Source organism: Cricetulus griseus, unplaced genomic scaffold (assembly GCF_003668045.3).
Source record: "Cricetulus griseus strain 17A/GY unplaced genomic scaffold, alternate assembly CriGri-PICRH-1.0 unplaced_scaffold_99, whole genome shotgun sequence".
NCBI lineage: Eukaryota > Metazoa > Chordata > Mammalia > Rodentia > Cricetidae > Cricetulus > Cricetulus griseus.
The window spans coordinates 70,409-91,465 of NW_023277442.1; the positions used below are offsets into that span (position 1 = coordinate 70,409).

Consider the following 21,057-nt stretch of genomic DNA (forward strand, 5'->3'; position numbering starts at 1 on the left):
AACATCATACATTTTGGAAATAAAGCAGATTTCTCTATAGTCAAGTGAAATGAGAAATGATACAGAAGGGAAGGCTTCACACTGAGTGCTAATTTATGACATTCTCATCAAAAATGAGGTGAGAAAAGTTTCTTTCCTCGTTGCACAGATGCAGGATCCCAACCCATGGGAGGCTGAGGCAGGAGAATTAACATTGTTTTGTGGCCATCTAGGATACCTAATGATTTTAATGTCAGCCTGGGCTATGGAGTGAGATTTGTTATGAACAACATCAACCACTAAAGTCCAGGCTGTAGGTTCACATCTGACATCCTAGGACCTTGGAGCATGGACAGGTGGATCAAGAAGTCAAGGTCATCTTCACCCTCATAGCATAGGGGTAAGGGGCCAGCCTGGAACACATGGGACACTGCTTTAAAATTAATAAATAGGCCAGGCATGGTGTCTTCAAGCTCAGCACTTAAGAGGTATAGAAAGACAGATCCCCTAGGAGAACTGATCTAATGATGAGTTTCAGGACAACCATGGCTACACAGAGAAACCTTGTCTGGAAGCATAAATAAATGAAATAGGGCCAGTGAGATGGCTTAGTCACTAATGGTACTTGTCACCAAGCTGATAAACTAAGTTGTATCTATCAGTAGCAATAGGGTAAGGAGAAAACTAACTCCACAACTTGTTCTCTGACCACCTATGTCTTTGGTGTCCTCACTACACCCAAGAATAAAGAAAAAAATTAAAAGTAAACTAATAATTAGAAATGGGAGATGTGTATGGTGGTGTGGGCCTGTAATCCCAGCAGGCTGGCCTCACACTTGCTGTCCTTCTGCCTTGTTTCCAAGCATTTGCAACCATGTATTCACTTCAATTTCTTAAAGTAGGGTTGTGATTTATTAATGTTTCTGTGTGATTTTATAATATAATATAATATAATATAATATAATATAATGCCCATGGAGGCCAGAATGGACACTGATGCTGAAGTTACTGGAGTTTGTGAGCAAATTCTGACAGATTTAAGATGGTATCTCAAAGTCATTTTGATCTGCATTTCCACAATAATTAGGGATGTTGAGCACTTTTTAAATGCCCTTGGCTGTTTGAGAGTCTTCTAGTAAGAATTATCAGTTTAGCTCTGTACCTCATTTTTCAATTGACTTATTTTGTGCTTCGATGTCTAGTTTCTTGAGTTCATTATTAATTTTGGATCTCACCCTTCTATCAGGTGTAGGGTTAGTGAAGATCTTTTCCCATTCTGTAGACACATGTTTTATCTTATTTACAGTGCCCTTTGCTTTAGAGAAGTTTTTCAGTTTTAGAAGGTGTCATTTATTGATTATTGCTTTCAGTGAATGTACTACTGGTATTATATTTAGGAGGTAGTGTCCAGTGCCAATGCATTCTAGGCTACTTCCCACTTTCTTTTCTATCAAGTTCATTAGCTGGAATTATGTTGAGGTCATTGATCCACTTGGATTTGATATTTGTGCATGGCCATAGATATGGATCTGTCTGCAATCTTCTTCATGTTAACATCCAGTTATAACAGCACCATTTGTGAAAGAGGTTTCCCATTATCCATTGTAACATTTTGGCTTCTTTGCCAAAAATCAGATGTCCGTGGGTGTGTAGATAGGTATCAGAGTCTCCAGTTTGATTCCATTGATCCACCTGTCTGTTTTTATGACAATACCAAGCTAAAACAGCCATTTTTATTCACAAGACTGTATTCCAATACACCTTTTGACTTGGTTTAATACCCCCATGAAGTGTTCTCAGCTCTGGTGAACTGATCTCATGAGTTGAAACTGTTTAATTACTCTGTGATCAGGCAGCTTGTAGCAGTTCTTCTCAGTAGACACAACCTGCATAGATAGTTAACAAGCTCAGGCTTTTAACAGACAAATAACAGGGTTGCAAGAATCCTGCCCATGTTCCCTGTGAATCTGTCCATGATGCAGGCCTCACAGGAAAGCCCCTGCCGATTCATTGATACCAAATTCACTGGGAGCATCCACAGTTGTAGGCAATCATGGGTTAAGCATGTTGCCAAATTAACAAGGACCAATGCAGACTGCAGCTGTGACTTTTCAGAATTCACTGAGGATGAAGAAGGTATATTGGAGAAAAGGGAAGAAGATACTGATCCAGCCAATGGTGGATCTGAGGACAAACCATGACAGAGTCTTCATCAGGTGTAGAGGACCCTGAATGAAGATAGCATATTAATGTCATTTGATGCCTTCTATTACCATTTTAGGAACTAACACCCAGTTAAGTTTCTGTTTCTTTACATCTGTCTATTTTCTTGTAAAGCATATGCCCATGTCTGCGGTCAAGAGAGCCCCAGCCGCAGACTTATCTCTTTACAACAAATCCTGGCTGGCAGGACAATAACTCCCCCCACTGAACCTTTCACCCTACTTAAGCCCTATCGATCTGTCTAGTAAACCCAGACTTGATGAGATCACTGTCTAGTCTCCATTTCTCGAGTCTCTGGCCTCTTCCATTCTCACTCTCTCCCCCAGGGTTCCTGTTGACTGATCTCGCCAGCCTGGGCAGATGGTGCCCAATGTGTGCGGCCCAGGTACGAGGGCTTCAGTGAAGAACGTCGCAGAGCAGAGCCGGCCACATCGACAAAAGAGACAGAACAGAGGAAGTGGTTAGACTGGAGCCGGCCGCCACAAGGAGACCTCGGTAAGTGAGCGACAATTATGGGACACGACATGAGCCAACAAGAGCTATTTGTTGAAGTAGCACTCAACAAACTCAAAAAGGCACTTAAGGCGTGAGGGGTTAAGCTTGAGGCACAAGAATTATTGAAATTTTTATATTTATTAAGGAAGTTTGTCCTTGGTTCCCCATTGAAGGGACCGTAGTTAAAAAAAGATGGAAAAGAGTAGGAGATGCTCTAAAGGATTGTTATAGTCTTTGGACCTGAACAAATTCCTGTCATGGCCTTTTCATTGTGGAATTTAGTCAATGAACTCACATCTCAGAAACAATGTGATCCCCTTTCGGCCAATGTGATTAAAGAAGGAAAAAATGTCTAAAACCTACTGAGACTGAAGTATTAGAGGAGAAACAATCAGAACCACCCAGTGAGGAAAAAGACCTTATGTCATTCCAAGATGACTCAGAAGAAACCCAAAAAATTAACCCATCAACTCAGGATACAGCAGTTAAGGAAAGCCCTCCCCCTAAGCCTCAAATTAAAAAGGATCTGGGAGCCAAGGCTAAAATCAAGAAAATATACCCATCTCTAAGAAAGTTTTCAAAAAACCAACACCCTACAGAAGATAGTCTTAGTGATACAGACTGGGAGGATTTGGAGGAAGAGGCAGCTAAATACCTTGAGGAGGATTTGCCCCCATTAACTAAACACTGGTCTCCACCTTAAGTGCCTCTCCCAACGGCCCCTCCCTTGGTCTGCCCTGTTTTAAATTCTCAAAAGGATCTACAGGACAAAATTTAATATCTCATAGAACAGATTCTCCTAGAAGAAGAACATCAGAATTTAATTACAAAGCTAGAAAGTTTAAAAACAGGCAAAGCTGTTGAGAATTCAAAAAAGGGCCCTGCTAGGCTGCACCTTAGGGGAACTGCCCCTAAGGCACTCAACAACAAACAGAATTGGAAAATGTAACTGCTTTTCCAGTAACTGAGACTCTAGATGCACAAGGCAATACCTGGTGACATCCTATCGCTTTTGATGTCAATGTCATTAAGGAAGTCAAAACCATAGTCTCTCAGTATGGTGCCATGGCCCCATACAACACTGCCATCATAGAATCCATGGCCAGCAAGTGGCTCACTCCCTCTGATTGGTACACTCTGACCAGAGCAAGTCTGTCGGGGTGAGACTACCTGTTATGGAAATCAGAGTTTGCAGAGGCCTGCAATGAAACTGCAAAAAGAAATGCCCAGGCCAATAATGGCTGGGATGCAGACGTGTTATTGGGAGAGGGAAGCTATGAGGAGAGCATGTCGAAATGCAGTACGAACCTGGGCTATATGCCCAAATCCAAACAGCTGCCACCAAGACATGGAAGAGACTACCTGCTAAGGGGGATGTGAGCTCTTCCCTTACTGACATCAAACAAGGACCTCATGGGCCTTTCTCAGATATTGTTCATCTCCTGCTAACGGCTGCAGGAAGGGTTCTTGGAAATGCTGATTCAGGTACCAATTTTGTCAAAATGCTAGCTTTTGAAAATGTAAATTCTGCCTGCCAAGCAGCTATTCATCCATATCATAAAAAAACAGACCTCTCTGGCTATATTTGCCTCTGTGCTGAAATAGGCATGGCTTATCAACATGGGCTTGCCATGGCGGCAGCCATGCAAGGTACTACTGTCAAACAATTTTTAGCTAATCAGAGCAAAAACAAATGCTTTAATTGTGGAGGATTTGGCCATTTTGCAAAAGCTTGCCCACAAAAACAAAGACATGCGTCAAAAGGCCTCTTCCCCAGGACTCTGCCCTAGATGTAAAAGAGGAAGACACTGGGTTAATGATTGCTGGTCTAAAACTGATGTACAAGGCTGGCCTCTGATCCCCAGTAGCAACCAGGTAAACAGGTACAGGAGCCAGCCCCAGGCCCCCAAACACAAACAAGTTTATGGGGCGGTCAGCTTTGTCCCAGCAAGCAACAATCCACTTCTACCCTCTACAGAGCAACACCAGGCAGTGCAGGACTAGACGTCAGTTCCACCACACACACAGTTTTAACACCAGAGATGGGAGTTCACGCCATCCCCACAGGGATCTTTGACCCCTTACCACCAAATACATTTGGGCTAATTATTGGCCACAGCAGCATAACAATGCATGGCTTACAAATTTTCCCAGGGATAATTGACAATGATTAAGAAATCAAGATCAAGGTCATGGTAGCCTCTCCAACTACAGTTAACTCACTTCTTCTGGACAAAGCTTTGCTCAGCTATTGATATTTCCCCTTTTACATACTGACAATAAGAGCATGGCTAACAAAAGAGAAACTAATGGCTTTGGATCTTCAGAGGCCTATTGGATAGAGACTATATCTAATAATAAGCCCACCATGGTCTTAAAATTAGATGATAAAGTTTTCTCATCACTGGTAGACACAGGTGCAGATGTCACTATCATCAAAGAAGAAGAATGGCCGTCTACCTGGTCTCTAGAGGAAACTCTAACACACCTAAGAGGCATAGGACAGAGTAAATACCCAAAACGCATCACCAAGCTATTGACCTGGAGAGATTCTGAAGGCCACTCTGGGCAAATCCAGCCACAGGTCATCACTGGACTCCCAGTCAATTTATTGGGCTGCTGTCCCAAAAGGGAATGGTATTTTGCAGTCCTAATGACGTCAAAACCATGCAAATGCTTAAAATGGGCTCCACGCCTGGCAAGGGACTGGGCAAGCATGAGACTGGCATTAGACAGCCTATTTCTGCTGTACATAAAATGACCGCACAGGGTTAGGGTATTTCTCTTAGGGACCATTGACTATCCTGTGGCCCATGGAGAAAAAAACACATGGCTTTCTAATGAAGCCATCTGGGTTTATCAATAACCCCTTTCCTCAGAAAAACTTGCTGCTGCTCAACAGCTGGTACAGGAACAGCTTGAGGCCATATCCTGCCCAGTACCTCCCCTTGGAATAACCCCAATTTTTGTCATCAAAAAGAAATCTAGAAAATGGCGTCTTCTACAAGACCTTAGAGCTGTAAATAAAACCATGGTTTTAATAGGAGCCTTACGACCCAGTCTCCCTTCCCCTGTTGCAGTTCCTTTAGGATACTTTAAAATTATAATCGATTTAAAGGATTGTTTTTTTTTTTTACTGTAACCTTACACCCAGATGATCAGAAACGCTTTGCCTGCAGCCTTCCCTCTCCAAATTTTCAGGCACGAATGCGCAGGTATCAATGGTGCATTCTCCCTCAAGGCATGGCTGATAGTCCCACACTGTGCCAGTCCTTCCTGGCAGCTGCCATGCAAACAGTTAGAGATTCATGGCCACAAATGTGTATCATACATTATATGGATGGTACTCCTTTGGCAGAACAGAAGGGAGAAGAAGTGCTGATCTATTATAAAGAATTGTGTGATGCCTTAGTAAATAAAGAGGGGAATACAGATAGCTCCAAATAAGGTACAATTAAAATACCCCTATACCTACCTAGGTTTTCAAATGTTTGAGGATAAAATTTTATCTCAAAAAATTACTTTCAGGTTAGATAGGCTTTGTAATCTTAATGACTTCTAAAAATTACTGGGAGATATTAATTGTCTACTACCCTATTTAAGAATTAGTAAAGATGAATTAAAGCCTCTATATGATAATTTCCCTGGTAATCCTGACCCAGCCTTGCCTCAGCTACACTCCCCTGAGGGATGTAAAACCATAACTATTATAGAAAAAGCAATCCAAACACAACAAATTACATACATGGATTATAGCCGCCCATTAAGGTATATTGTCTGTAAGGCAGCTAAAACCCCTACAGCCGTTTTTTTGGCAAATTGCTCCAATATTATGGGTTCACCTACCAATAAGCCCAAAGAGGGTTCTAAACCCCTATTTTCAATTAATTTCAGATATCATTCTTATAGGTTGAAAATGGGCCAAAACCTATTTTGGGTGTGAGCAACACCTTATTGTTCAACCTTACACCAAAGAACAGGTTGATTGGCTTATGCAAACAACAGAAAGCTGGCCCATAGCATTGGCTAATTACATTGGAAAATTAGAAAACCATTATCCTCCCAGAAGGTTAATTGATTCTGGTAATCGCCAAGAGTTTATTTTTCCAAAAAATATTCTTTCAGAACCCATCCCAAATGCTATAACAGTGTTTACTTATGGTTCCTCCACTGGAATTGCTGCTGATGCTGGGAATGATGAGGTCACTAGCTTTCAAACTGGAGCCTCATTTGCTCAAATAACAGAATTACCTGATGTTGTAGCTGCCTTTACTGCCTTTCCTGATCAACCACTTATGACAGTGCCTATATTGCCCGTTCAGTACCACTTCTGTAAACTGTAGGTCAAATCAAAAACATCTCTGAGACTGATAATTTATTTAGACAACTAACTTCAATCATAAGAATTAGAGCTGGGTGTTGGTGGCACATGCCTTTAATCCCAGCACACGGGAGGCAGAGACAGGCGGATCTCTGTGAGTGGAGGCCAGCCTGGTCTCTAGAGCAAGTGCCAGGATAGGCTCCAAAGCTACACAGAGAAACCCTGTCTCGAAAAACCAAAAAAAAAAGAATTAAAAGGTTTCAGGTGGGTGTTGGTGGAGCACTCCTTTAATCCCAGCACTTGAGAGGCAAAGGCAGGTGGATCCCTGTGAGTTGGAGGCCAGCCTGTTCTATAGAGCGAGTGCCAGGATAGGCTCCAAAGCTACACAGAGAAACCCTGTCTCAAAAAAAACAAAAACAAAAAAGAATTAGAAAATTTCCATTCTTTATGGGACACCTTCATGCTTATTCAGGCCTCCCTGGACCTCTATCCAGAGATAACCATTTGTCTGACCATGCAACCCATTGTCTCATGGTTTTGCCTGTCAATTCCATCCAGGACACAGGTATTGAAACAGTGAGAAAAGGACATCCATTACATCACCTCAGTGCCCACACTTTACCCTTTATGTATCAAATTACTAGGGAGCAAGCTATACAGATAGTTTAAAATTTCCCACAACTTATCCAACATTTACCTGTACCCCATCTTGGAGTTAACCCCTGGGACTTGTGCCCAATTATATCTGGGAAATGGATGTCACCCATCTTACAGAATTTGTTCACCTTAAATATAGTCATGTTAATATAGATACACATATCGGATTTATTTTTGCTTCTCTTCAAACCGGAGAAGCAACTAAACATGTACTCAGGCATTTGCTAGCTGCATTCTCTGTCCTGGGCACCCCCAACAAATTAAGACTGATAATGGACCTGGATAAACCAGTGCCAATTTTAAGAACTTCTGCAAACTATGTGCTATTAATCATGTTAGTGGAATCCCATATAATCCTCAGGGACAAGTATAGTGGAAAGAGCCAATCTTACACTCAAATTGACTATTATTAGTAAATTAAAAAGGGGGACTTGGTATCCCACCAAAGTCATGCCAAGGAATATCAGACATACTTTATTATTATTCACACTTTATTATTATTATTATTCATTATTAATTTTGTACATTTGGATAATTATGGAAAATCAGCCTCCACACGATTTTGACACTCTGATACACAGAAAAATCTTTTGCCACAGTAATGTGGAAAGACTCCTTAGACAACACCTGGCTTGGACCTGATCCAGTGCTAATATGGGCTTGAGGATCAGTATGCATATACTCTAAAGAAATGAAATCTGCCAGATGGCTTCCTGAAAGATTTGCTAAACAAAGAGATGATAATATAAGCCCTTCCAAAAGCAATTGCCCCTCCTGAGATTTCTATTCCTTTATTTTTTACAGAAATTAAGATTCATGCCATATACCCTTGACCATTCTTCTTTTGGCACCTCTTGCAGACAAGGGCTGTTTGAGCAAACCTTCTAGAGTGCCTGGAGTGGATTGATGCCCTATCTTCTTCCCCTGTTAGGCCCCTTGCTCAACTTACTAATTCTTCTATTGCTAGGACCTTTTCTCTTTAATAAGTTGATGGGTTTCATTAAGAATCGAGTAGATGCTATCAAAATGCAGCCTATAGAGCTGCATTACCATTGCCTTGACTTGGCTGAAATGGGAGACGACTGTAATGAACTCTAGTTACAGAGCCTAAGAACTGTGTGTTTGTAAAATCATTGGGTTCATCCTTTCCTTGGTGAGTTGGGCAGCATTGGCAACGATGGGCAACAGAGGGAAGGCTGAGAGCGTCTGACCCTGAGAGTCCCCTAAGAAAGGAATGGTCACCATGCAACTTCATCTCCAAAAATGGGTAGGGCTTGTGTGCTCATAAACCCATTGATTCCACTGACCTAAGACAGGCACAGCCCCCTTAAAAACATTCCCAACCTATGCCCTTCTTCGATACTATATAAAAATAAAGGGAGACCTGTAGAAGGCTCTGAATGAAGATAGAATAATAATGCCGTCTTATGCCTTCTATTGCTATTTTAGGAGCTAACACCCAGGTAAGTTTCTGTTTCTTTACATCTGTCTATTTTCTTGTAAAACATATGTCCATGTCTGCAGTCAAGAGAGCCCCAGCCGCAGACTTCTCTCCTTGCACACATCCTGCCTGGCAGACAATAACCTCCCCCGCCCCTTGACCCTTTCACCCTGCTTAAGTCATATTGATCTGTCTAATGAACCGAGACTTGATGAGAGCACTGTCTTGTCTCCATCTCTCTTGTCCCTTCCATTCTCACTCCCTTCCCAGGGTTCTGGTGACTGACCCCGAGGGCCGGGGCAATCAGGAACCCGTATCAAGTCCAACACAAAGCCCTTGTTAACATGTGCTCAGCATCAAGTTATTCAAGCAAAGATTAATCTGTTTAAATACCCCTTGGATCTGGAAGTCCTCAGTAGCTTACCGATAGTTTATCAGGCCATATTACTTGATAAAATAACTACATCAAAATTGTATGAAGGGAAACTGAAGTGTTGACAGTGATATAATGTTAGTTTCATCAGTAGAAAAATAAAACTCACCATTTTCATTCCTCAACCAACAATCTCCTAGATGGACACTGTTGACACATTACTCCACTGGAGAGTAGTTCCTCTGCTTTATCTTCATCCTGAGACTTCTTGAAATCCAATGGAACACTATCAAATCTAATTCCCAAGTCTAAAAATTTCATTCAAAATTCTTCACTGGTTGTCATTGTCCATTTTGCATCCACTACCCTGTAGGAAAATAGAATCTCTGGTTAGTTTTTAACTATGAAAAACTAGTAATAGCAATAATCTTCATGAAATTTCACCTTCACATGGCACACCAATGAAAATATCAATATTTCATTGTGAGACACAGGATCAGGACAGCTCAAATGATACAGGAAAGAGGCTCAGCCCTCACTGACCCTCATAGAGATATATATGTGTGTGTGTAGAGATTTTTCCTTATACTCAAGGAATAGAACCAACTTGGCTCCTGCCTCCCAAATTACAATAAAGACCCAAAGAGAGTGAGAGTATAATCATTGCTTAGAATGGACAGCTCAATGCCTAATTCTCAGCTGTGGCCTTTGAAATATATACAATTTAGGAAATTAATTCATATCACCTGGGCCATACATAATTACAGAGAAAACCACTGTGTATTTGCTAAATTTACATCATTTTATAATATACCAAGGGCACATTATATCTTCTGTTTTCTTGGGTCCCTAGCCAAGTTATTTGTCTTGTCTCCAAAGGGAACTCATTGCCCATTGTTAAGAGGATAGCTTGCTTCCTAACAGACAGCTATAACTTAGTAAGCTATTGTTTATGATATAACTTAGAACCAGCGCTATGTGAAATGCTTCTGTGACTTCATCAAATATTTCTTGTTGCCAAATATAACTGAAATTTTTGCTGAATGTATTTGTAATTTGACTCTCTCCTATTAAGCAAGATACCTTCCAAGAAAGCTTTCAGTGAGGGACAATATTTGAAAGTCAAAATTTGAAAATTGTCAAGAGAATATGGAGGCCACTTGTGATGGGTCATCTTGGTTAATAATTTGTCTGGGTCTAAAATCGAATAAGGAAAAAAGAGATGGGAACATGTATTAGGGATATGCTTCAGCGTATTTAAAAAAAACATTTGTTTCATATTATATATATTGGTGTATTACCTCAATGAATGTCTACCATGGTATCTTTAAAGGTCAGACTTGGGCATCTGATCTACTGGAATTGCTGTTAGGGATGATACAAAAAGTAGGTATTGAAAACAAAACACTATTCTCTGGAAGAGCAGCCAAAGCTCTTAAACTTTGAGGCAAATCTGCAGCCCTTGATATGGTTTTTGCGTTGTGAGGACATGCTGTAAGTGTCAGAGAAAACCTCACATGGAAGTTCTATAAAGGGGGTGGGGGGTTCTCTCTGAGGAAACCTGAGATAGTGAGTGTGATTGAGAATGTCCTAGGACTCAGCCTCTGATTTCAACACAGGTAATCCCACAAGAAAATCATTCAGCCTGAGCCACACACTCTGACACCCTGTGTGGAATCCATGAACCTCTAGTGTCTAGGGACTCTGGAAAACACAATCATACACTCCTTAGAGAAGGAAATTCAATGTTTTGGGGGAAGACAAGGTAAACAATTCTTTTCATGACAGATTATTGCACAGGTCTATTTCAGTGTTTCCATCATAGAAGGACTGTCTCCTCGGAGAGCAATGGCACCTATAGCTCATGAGGACAAAGTAAGGGACTCTCAGTGGTCCCGTCACCACCCTTGCCATCAGGAGAAAAAGGGTCCTGTTCTCAGGAGTCACCATCACAGTCGAGCCCTGGGTGATGCTGTCTCTGTCTACAACTCTACAGTAATCCATGCCTGTCAGCCATGTCTAGACAATTGGTGACCTGGGTGGGACCTTGACCTTCCAGTGTTGGTCACAGTACAGTCTTGTAAGCTTCATTCTGTCCAAGAAAGGAGAACACATCATGAGTGTTCTCACACCCTGATCTAACACCAAAACCATGCACACCACATGTTCCAAGATGATCCCCTTCCTGCAAGAATAAAACCACAGGTGTGGTCAATGTCCAGTAACACTCTGCAGCTGCTGGTCAAAGGTGAGAAGTCCCAACCCTAAAGCAATTATTTCAAGTCCTATAGGTCTTTGCAATAGCTGTGTACTGAGAGAGCCACAGATGGAATGATACTCATTGAGTTGAGCTTTCCTTTGTCAGAGTGTGAGCTAAGTGGAGACCTGTATCAGAGAATGGAGAAGGCTGATAAAGGATTAGAATGAACCCACTGCCCATCTTCACAAGAGAGTTACCCAAACAGAATTCATCAATATTGTCCTAGAAATGATCTATCCTAGAACTTTTGAGAAACTGACAGTCCCGTGTCTTTCAGTTGTTCAAGGATGGAAATACTGATTACCAAGGCATTCTCTGGACTGAAGTTTAGAGTGTGTTCTCCTAGTGTGATGTCTCCTTGGGCTCTGTGAACAGCTTTGGGGGGACAATAACATGGCATAGTACACACAGCTCACTCTCTCTGTCCCTAGTGAACTGCTAACATTCTGTCATGGAGGAATGTGGGGAGCCACAGCCCCAAGATGGCGCCTGGCTGGATGCCAGGGAGACCAAGCTTAGCTGTAAACAAGTCTTATTTGGAAGCGCTTAGTGGATCTGGTGTGCCTCCTCCAGCTGTGACCTATCCAGGATCGCCAGGTGGCGTGAGTTAATTGGGTAATGAGATTGCTTTTAAGGGCTTGCCAGGGGGCTGGGAGAGATAGAAGAAGAAACAGAGAGAGAGAATCCACTGTTAAAAAAGGTCCTGAATAACCTGCTTGCAAGAAGAGCTCCTGTGTTGTGTCATCCTTGCTGGTCGAGGCGGTCGCGACAGAGGAACAGTCTGGGTGGGTGGTCTAGTCAGAAGTCTGTGCATGACAAGGGTGCCAGGATGGGGTATTCCAGAATGATAAGAACATAGTAAGTGTTGGAGGCATGGAAAGAGAAGGTTTGAAAAGCAGAGGGATGGCAATGGGCAGGTGATAAAAGACACAGATACACAAGTCCTCAGGGTCAGGTCAACGTGAGATTTCAACAAAGAAAAATGTGGGACTCAATTTGAACACCCTTCTTTCTCTCACACAGCTATAAAGACTTCTCAGTCAGTGCAGCCAGACCTGATGGAATCCTTAGGACAGCACAGGGCCCTGCTCATTTCATCAAAAGCTTGGTTTACAATTTCTCTCATCTAGGGATAGAATAAAAATTCTGAACTGATATTATCAGGAAAAACATCCTGGCGTGTGAATGGAATAATAGACATGATCAACATGACCATACTGCAGAATTCAAGGTTGGGTTAAACAGGCAACCCTTCAAATTCATGTGTGAATGTGTGTGTGTGTGCGCGCGCACTGGAGTGTGGGTGCGCGCTGGAGTGTGGGTGCGCGCTGGAGTGTGGGTGCGCGCTGGAGTGTGGGTGCGCGCTGCGGTGTGGGTGTGCGCTGCGGTGTGGGTGTGTGCTGGAGTGTGGGTGCGCGCTGCGGTGTGGGTGTGTGCTGGAGTGTGGGTGCGCGCTGCGGTGTGGGTGTGTGCTGGAGTGTGGGTGTGTAGACTTCAATCACAGGAGAATATATGATGGGAAATATGTACCTTCCAACTGAAGGAAAGAAAATTTAATCAAAAGTAAATAATCATGATATGACAGTATTTCAAAAAGAATAGATAGTCACTCACTCACTTTCAAAAAACAGCAAAACACTAGATACAGTGTGGATCCATCAGGAGTCACACAGACAAACAGCCAGCACTCAAGATCCAGCCACTTAGGCTCTGCCCAATACTGAGGTGGACTCAAGACAGAGACTCCCCTTCATTCCACCATGAGCTTTTTTTGAAAAGCAACAGGTGCCATCCTCTGCTGGGCAAATGCTAATGGGCACACAGGGTTAAAGAACTAACCCAGCAGAGTCCATGTGGCTTTGTGGTCAGCCACTGTGGTGCATGCAGAGTGCCATGGGTGGAGGCCATGGGGCAAGGTTGGAGAAGAATCGTGACCCTACATCCTGGATGGTTCATATCCACCAGCAAATGTGGTTCCAGCCTCTGCTGGAACTCTGCAGTGTCAGAGAGCACTGATGGGATGTCATGTGTGATATCCTACCCTGTCAAATGCAGGTGTTCAGTTTTGCACTGATCCATGGAAAAAATTGGGTCACTCCAGGGTGAATTTTAGCTTTTGCGGCAGCAGGGGAACCAGCTTCTGGTGAACTGGCTGACTTGCTTAACAATTTCTGTTTTATTGTTATTCAATTTACGCCTTTGCAGGTCAGTTTCACATAGCAAATTTTCATATGTGAATCTCTCCAAAGAAGACAAAAGACAAAGTAATTCTCAGTCACAGAGGACCTCTCACTTTTCTGAGTCCTACAACCACGTTTTACATAGGTTTGAACACTTCAGGAAGAACTAGGATTAGATTTACAGACTTCCCAAATAGAGGATATCCAACACAAAAGGTAAGAAACACAAGAAGCAGCTCAAAGCCCAGGTGCTAACACTCCTGACTACAAGCCAGCTGCAGTGCTCTTCGGTAAATTCCTCTAGACAACCAGGAGGGGGCAGCACCTCTTCTCACTGACAATGACGACTGTGGAAGGTGTGAATGAGCTCAGGACACTCAGGGTAATGGTCATCACTGATTCTCAGGAAAAACAGCTGCTCATGAAATCAATAGGATAAAGACACTCTAGCCATGAGACACACTGCCTATGACAATTCACAAAAGTGCAAAACACACTACAGTTGGGATAGGAATATCCCCTAAGAAGTAGATACGATGAAATATTTGGGACATATCCACAGTTTGGGAGCTTTATAGTAAATATATTCTCATGATTTCTTTGAAGATAATCACATGCATAAAATGTATTGGATTAGAGTATGTCCATCACATACTCTAGGGGAATTTTTGTCTCCTCTTATGAGATAGGCCCTGATACAGCCCAGGGTAACCCCCAAACTCATCGCTTAATATGAATTCTCTTAAATTCCCAATACTCTTACAGGATGATAATTATTGATACTGACATTGATACAAAAAGGAATTTAAGGATGTCTTTTTGGTTCAGCAACAAAAGTGGGAAATACTCATCGACCTCTATCTCATTCTCCATGTGACAAACAGGACATGTGTGTGGCCTGGAACCAGCCTTTGAAGCGATGCCAAGTTAGAGAATTTTCCCCATGTGACACCTTTGTAGCATGGGGCCATTGCTGAAGAGAAGGTTGAAAATTGTGGAGACCCTGGGGTGGTAGAGGATGACAATAAACAATTTCTGGACACTACAAGACAGTCACACATCTGAGCTCACAGTGGGTGTGGTAACATCTACAACCCCATGTGAGCCCAATAGAGAAAAAATCCACCATGGGGAAGGGAGATGGGCACAGTGTCCCACCCACAGATGAAGAACAAATGGCATCTGATGCCCCCTGGGAGAGGAACAGTCGGTTTTCTTTAACAGTGTGGCCCCTGGTACTATGTCCAAACATTTGAGAAACACAAATTAAACTGCATGGGAGGAAGAGAATACAAAGTTTAGTGTAAGAAGAGGCTGAGGATTTTCTACAACCAGCAGGTCACAGAGGGAATGAAAAAGAAAATCAGATCAGTGAAGAGGGAACCAGTAAGAGAGAGGGAGGGGGAAGGCAGGGTGGGTGGTGAACCACCAAAACATTATACAAACTGATATGACATTTTCATACACTCAAAAATTAAACCTGTGGCCGGGTGTGGTAGCCACAACTTTAATCCAAACACTTGGGAAGCAGAGTGTCCCAGCCCAACCTGCTCTACATAACCAACTCTGAGAAAGCCATGGCTCCACTGACACAGCCTGTCTCAAATCAGCAACAATAATAATGAAAACCACAAGTCTAAGAAAAAGATAGCAGATCAAATGAATTTAACTCAAGATCAGAAATTGAAACTGCAGAAGTAAGTGGGTGTGTCTCAAGGGACACCAGAAAGACACCAGAAAGAGGCTCCACTATAGAGAATGTGGTAATATATGAAAATGCAAAATGACACATCAGTGAGAGGGGAAGAAAAATGTACAGAAATGAAGACCCAAGCTGGAAATACTGGGTAGTGTAATCCTCACATTATACACCCAGAAAAGAGTTGTTTCATCAGCAAATGCCCACAGTAGGTGGAAAGATGTAAATTCATTTCCTGATGAAGGATCTCATCACAGCACTCACACCTTCCTCTGTAACAAATCACACTTGCTCCCTGGACATTCTCCTTATACCAGTTCCTCAGTGTAAGAACTGGAAACCTTACAGAAAGTTGGATCATAAGATTGATTTCCCAGACTCTGGAACCCTGAAAGATATATTTATTTCTATTCTGAGTGATTCTCAGCTGCATGGTGGGCCTCAGTCTGGCTGCCCCAAGGCTCAAAGACCAGAATCCCAAGGAAAATGAGGACCAGGGCAGCCATCCCCACCCTGATGAGATTCTCCACTGTGTAATCCTTGTTCTCTGAGGCTGTGGCTGTGGATAAAGAAGTACAGTGGTTAGGAAAGGTCAAAATTGCCTCAAGGTACCTAAATGTCCCCAAGATAAGTAAATGTCTACTCAGGGCTCCTGCCTACCCTGGAAAATCATACAGCCTATGTTTCTAGTGCTGTAATTTTGAATTCTCTTTATCCAACTGTCTTGTGTTTGGGCATGTTCTAGGATGCACTGATAATGTCAACTGGAAATGGAATTCTGATGTCTCCTTATACCTTTCACTTCTACCCAAGCCTTAATGTTGTAGACAAAAGACTCAACATTAGATGTGTGAAGTGTCTATTCTTGTTTTTGTGCTGATCTGATAATTAAGGGCCCAAGGAGCTTTTTACACTCTAAATTAGCATTTTTAAAAGACACAGATTCAATGAGTACTTTGCTAGTTTCTGGGTAGGCTACTGATATGTGGAGGGTGATGAGTAGAGGCTGTCATTTGGGATTCTTCCTACATAGTAGCCTGTATCTGTCTGTGACTTTGAAGACCCCCTAAGGAAGGCCTCACCCTCCCTAGGGAGCAGAAAGGGTATGGGATAGGTAGGGTGTTAGTTGGGTGGGCAGGGGAGGAGAAGAGGGAGAGGGACCTGGGATTAACATGTAAAATAATCTTCTTTCTAATAAAAAAAATTTTAATTAAAAAAGATGGTCTTTCAGGCTTCCTGAAACATTCTGGGTTCCATTAGTGTGGTCTGTAGTGAGCATTCCTGGAAATACCTCTGCTGTCTTCCACCATCATGAGGGTGAATAACCATCTGGCTGACCCTGTGCATCATTTATAACCCAATCTTATTCAATTATTATTGTAGAAGGAGAATCCTGAAATACTGCTTTAGCTCTAAAGTATCTAGGTCCTGGGACCATGAACTTCACAAGGGTATTAGTGTAGAGGTGAGTTGTGGTATCCATAACACCTGTAGGAGACCCTGAGAGTGGAGGTCACAGAGCTCATGGAGAATTCTGGAACTATGCCAAGTGATCTACAGAGAAGTAGCCTGAATGCCCTGCCATGGCCCTGTGCCGCACCCTTGCATATGTCACTACCACTGTGGGACAGACATACTGCGGAGTCAGGTCCTGAGGATTCTTCTGTTAGGAGAAGTCACAGTTAAGGTGAACACTGGAAGAAACTTAAAGGTGTGGCCAAATCTCTCCATTTTATATCCAGAGAAGCAGCAGTCCAGAAACAGAAGGACTTGTTCAAACCAGCATCTCCAGTGGCAGCTGTATCAACCCCTCAACTAGCTATTGCCTATCAGGCCCCCACATTCCAATGGGTCTTTCCAAAACATTCTGGGACCTTACATCATGCAGATGAGAGGTTATTTTCAGGACCTTATTGTCAGGATGAGATTGGAGAGTATATGGTTTCTATGCTCTCCCCCTCACCCACCTGGTCTAGCTTACATTCTGAGACTAAACATCTTTCCCTCCATGTGGAATGGGCTCCCAAAGTTCATTTGTATGCAAGGGATAAATACTGGCCTACCACCAGAGGCCAAATAGATTGTCAAGGCCTCTTTAATGACACCCACATTCAGAGGGTCTGGATCAGTCCTATGCCGGTTTTCCAGCTCTCAGGCTGGGGTCTATGAGCTCCCCTTTGTTCAGTTTTATACTCTTTATTTGCAACTACCCAGTAGGACAGTTTCACGGCAAAGGGTGTCAAAAAATGATTGGTTACTGATGGGGCTGACTCACCTGAGATGTGTATTTCCAGGGGCTCACTGGGTGCTGACCACAGCTGTGGGGTTAGGTTGTAGTAACCATAGCATCGGAATGTCCCTCTGTGGTCTGCTGTTACATGATCTATAGAGAATAAGGCTTGGTACTGCATAGTACTGTGTATATACTGTGAGTTCAGGGAGCTGGAGAACTTCTGATCTTCCTTGGTGAGAATGAACTTGTGGTAGAACACCCGTGAGACACACTGGAGAGTCATGCTCCCTCCTGAGGTCACCACAGGGCTGGGCAGGGCTGTCAGGCTGGGTTTATTTTCATAGATTCCTAGGACATAAAGAACAGCATGTTACATGGGCTCTCACAGTCACAATGCTGTCAGGGCTGGGCTTTGGGAGGAAATACTCCTGAGAGCAGAGTCTGGGGCTGAGACCCTCACTGTCAACTCACCTGTTACTACCAGTTCCAGGGTGTCACTGCGCTCTGACCAGCCAGCTGATGTATAACAGTAACAGCGATATTGTCCAATATGTGACTGTGTCACAGAAGGAATGGAGAATGTGGACTTTTTCCCAGGCTCCTTTGGGGTCTGTGTACCCCAGATTTGTTGTCTTCCCTCTTTATGCAGAAAATACAATTCTGCATTCAAGGTCCCCTGACAGGAGATGTTCATGGGACTTCCTAAGGTGACTACAGGGCCTGGCTCAGCCTTGATGGTGGGTTTGTGGAGGATCCCTGCAAGGAAATAGGAGAGAAGGAAGTGAGTCTGTCTGAAAGTGGCACAGGAGAGTCACACTTTCAGAATTCACTTTTTTTCAGCTGGCCTTTAATCCCAGCACTCGGGAGGCAGAGGCAGACGGATCTCTGTGAGTTCGAGACCAGTCTGGTCTCCAGAGCAAGTGCCAAGACAGCCTCCAAAGCTACACAGAGAAACCCTATCTCGAAAAAGCAAAAAAAGAACTCACTTTTTTCTATTTAGGATATTCTGTCAAACAATACATCTGCAAGTAACCCTCTCACCTCCCCTCTCCAGAAGATCACTGCTGCTCTGTTTCCCTTCAGAACAGAGCAGGGTTCCCAGTGACATTAATGGAGCCTTCCAGACTACTGTTGCCATGATTCTAACAAAAACTTCAGGCTACTCAGTCAGTCATGGTGTAGGCTTTGAATCCCAACACCTAGGAGGCAAATGGAGGCAAATCTCTGTGAGTTCAAGTCCAGTTTGGTCTACAGACTGATATTCAGGACAGACAGGGCAACACAATGAACTTCCAGGAAACAAAAATAAAGACCCCAGGGTAAACCAGCACAGCCTGTGTGCAGAGGGCTTAGGGAAGACCCATGCATGTGCCGTGGTTGCTGCTTCAGTCTCTGTGAGCCCTCATGATCTCTGCTGAGTTCATCCTGTGGGCTGTGATCTCCTGGTGTCCTGAGTGCTCTGAATCCTCCAACCCTTCCTCTCTATCTCTCTTCTGTGGAGTTTCCAGAGCTATGGTGGATGCTATTTAAGCTGATCCAGAGAAACAGAGGGCTCCATGAAGATTCTTTTCTGTCCTGGATCTCTGAGACTCTCATGTCACTGTGTCCCTTAGATTCTGTATCTTGTGTCCCTCTGTCTCCCACGATCTGTGTCAATGGTCTCAGGAGCCCTGGCTCCTCACACTCCACACACCAAGACCTCCCTCAGCTCCTGTGTCACTTCAGCATCTTTCTAGAGAAAGACTGGGCTTCCTCACCTGAGACCAGGAGCTCCAGGGGGTCACTAGGTTTTGACCACAGCAGTCGGCTGTAACTTTCAAAGCTGTAACATCTGAATGTCCACCTTTGGTTCGATGTCACAGGACCCACAGAGATACAGGCATGGTACTGCGAAGTAGAGTAGTTATACTTTGAGTGCGTTGTCCAGGATTGCTTCTGTGGTCCTTCCTTAGTCAGAATGAACCCATAATATCCTTGATTTGAGACACACTGAAGGGTGACATTTCCTCCTTCTGTGACTACAGGGCTGGGGAGGGCTGACAGTCTGGGTTTATTGAAGGCCCCTAGGAGATAAGGAGAAACAGTTAAATGTCCACAAAGTCCTCATTACACTCCAGGGCTGTGTGGGAATCATCCCTGTGTACAGAACCAGTGCTTGACAGTCAAGCCTGATGCTGTGGACTCTGTGAGTCCTCTCACCTGTCACCACCAGCTGCAGGGTATCACTGTACTCTGACCATCCCTCAAGGGTCCGATATCGACATGTATAATTCCCTGCTTCCTGATGGCCTATTTTTGAGATTGAGAATTCCACCTTGTTTTTAGGATTTGATGTAATGTCTGTGTGCATTGTATATTGGTGTCCATTTTTATACAGACGGTATTCTTGGGCTTTCAGGGTCCCCTCACACAAGAAGGTCACTGTAGTCTGCTCAGAGACCACAGAGTCTGGCTGTACTCTGAGGATAGGTTTAGGGAAGAAGGTTCCTGCAAGAAAAAGTTCAGCTGGGTTCCAGGACAGCCATCCTCAGATTGCAGCCCCTGATCCCAACCGTCCAGCCACCCCAGGAGTAGCACATCTGTGTTGTTTTCCATCCCAGCTGCTCAGTTGGCTCCAGGAATGATGACAGGTGATGTCAGGACATCTGCAGACACTCACTCACCTGCCAGCACTGGTATCCCATGGCCCAGAGTCAGCCCTGGAAGAGAGTTCCCTGTGAGAGGTTTGTCCCTGAAGCTTGAGAAGGTCCTCCCCTCTGCAGAACCTCCTGAGACCCTGGGGTTTCCTAACTGACCCGTGCTGGGCTGTGGGGCAGCATCAATCCCAGAGCACAGCATCCCTCCCCATCTCCACATCTCACCCAGACAGAGCAGGGCTGTGAAGGAGACGGTCATGGTGTCTCCTCCTGGAGGCTGCAACTGTGCTCATGGGCAGAGCTACAGAGTCTGTCTGAAGGGGCCCGAGACATAGGGTGTGGCCTCTGGAGGCAGGGCACTCCCCATGACATGGTTGTGCTTCAGCAGCCCCACAGGAAGGGGAACTGCCATCTTCACATAGCAGGTTGTGACTTCCCCAAGGCTGTGGCTGGGTCATGCAGTAGACTCCATCAATACTTAATGGATGTCATTCCCAAAATCCCATCAGTGTCTGCCTCATCTGTCCTCAACTTTGTCAGGTACAGGTGGTAGCAGACAT

General features: G+C 43.7%; 1 protein-coding gene across 1 annotated transcript; it reads right to left on the minus strand.

Annotated features, from left to right (window-relative positions):
* Nucleotides 1-16,035: 16,035 nt before the first annotated feature.
* Nucleotides 16,036-20,756, minus strand: LOC113838484 (leukocyte immunoglobulin-like receptor subfamily B member 3). Its single transcript, XM_027434152.2, has 7 exons — nucleotides 20,723-20,756; nucleotides 20,525-20,560; nucleotides 20,061-20,348; nucleotides 19,619-19,924; nucleotides 18,333-18,617; nucleotides 17,904-18,209; nucleotides 16,036-16,187 (listed from the first exon to the last, which is right to left on the minus strand). The coding sequence occupies exons 1-7, from the start codon at nucleotides 20,754-20,756 to the stop codon at nucleotides 16,036-16,038; spliced, it is 1,407 nt and encodes a 468-aa protein (XP_027289953.2).
* Between the last annotated feature and the right edge of the window lie 301 nt (nucleotides 20,757-21,057).

What these genes read in the sequence shown, in the direction of transcription:
- LOC113838484 (XM_027434152.2), bottom strand. Translation starts at nt 20,756, where the DNA reads ATGACCGTCTCCTTCACAGCCCTGCTCTGTCTGG. An exon ending in CCTGCAGCTGGTGGTGACAG is followed by an intron (nt 19,925 to 20,060) that starts GTGAGAGGACTC and finishes CTTATCTCCTAG; the next exon opens with GGGCCTTCAATAAACCCAGA. An exon ending in CCTGGAAATACACATCTCAG is followed by an intron (nt 16,188 to 17,903) that starts GTGAGTCAGCCC and finishes CTTTATCCACAG; the next exon opens with CCACAGCCTCAGAGAACAAG.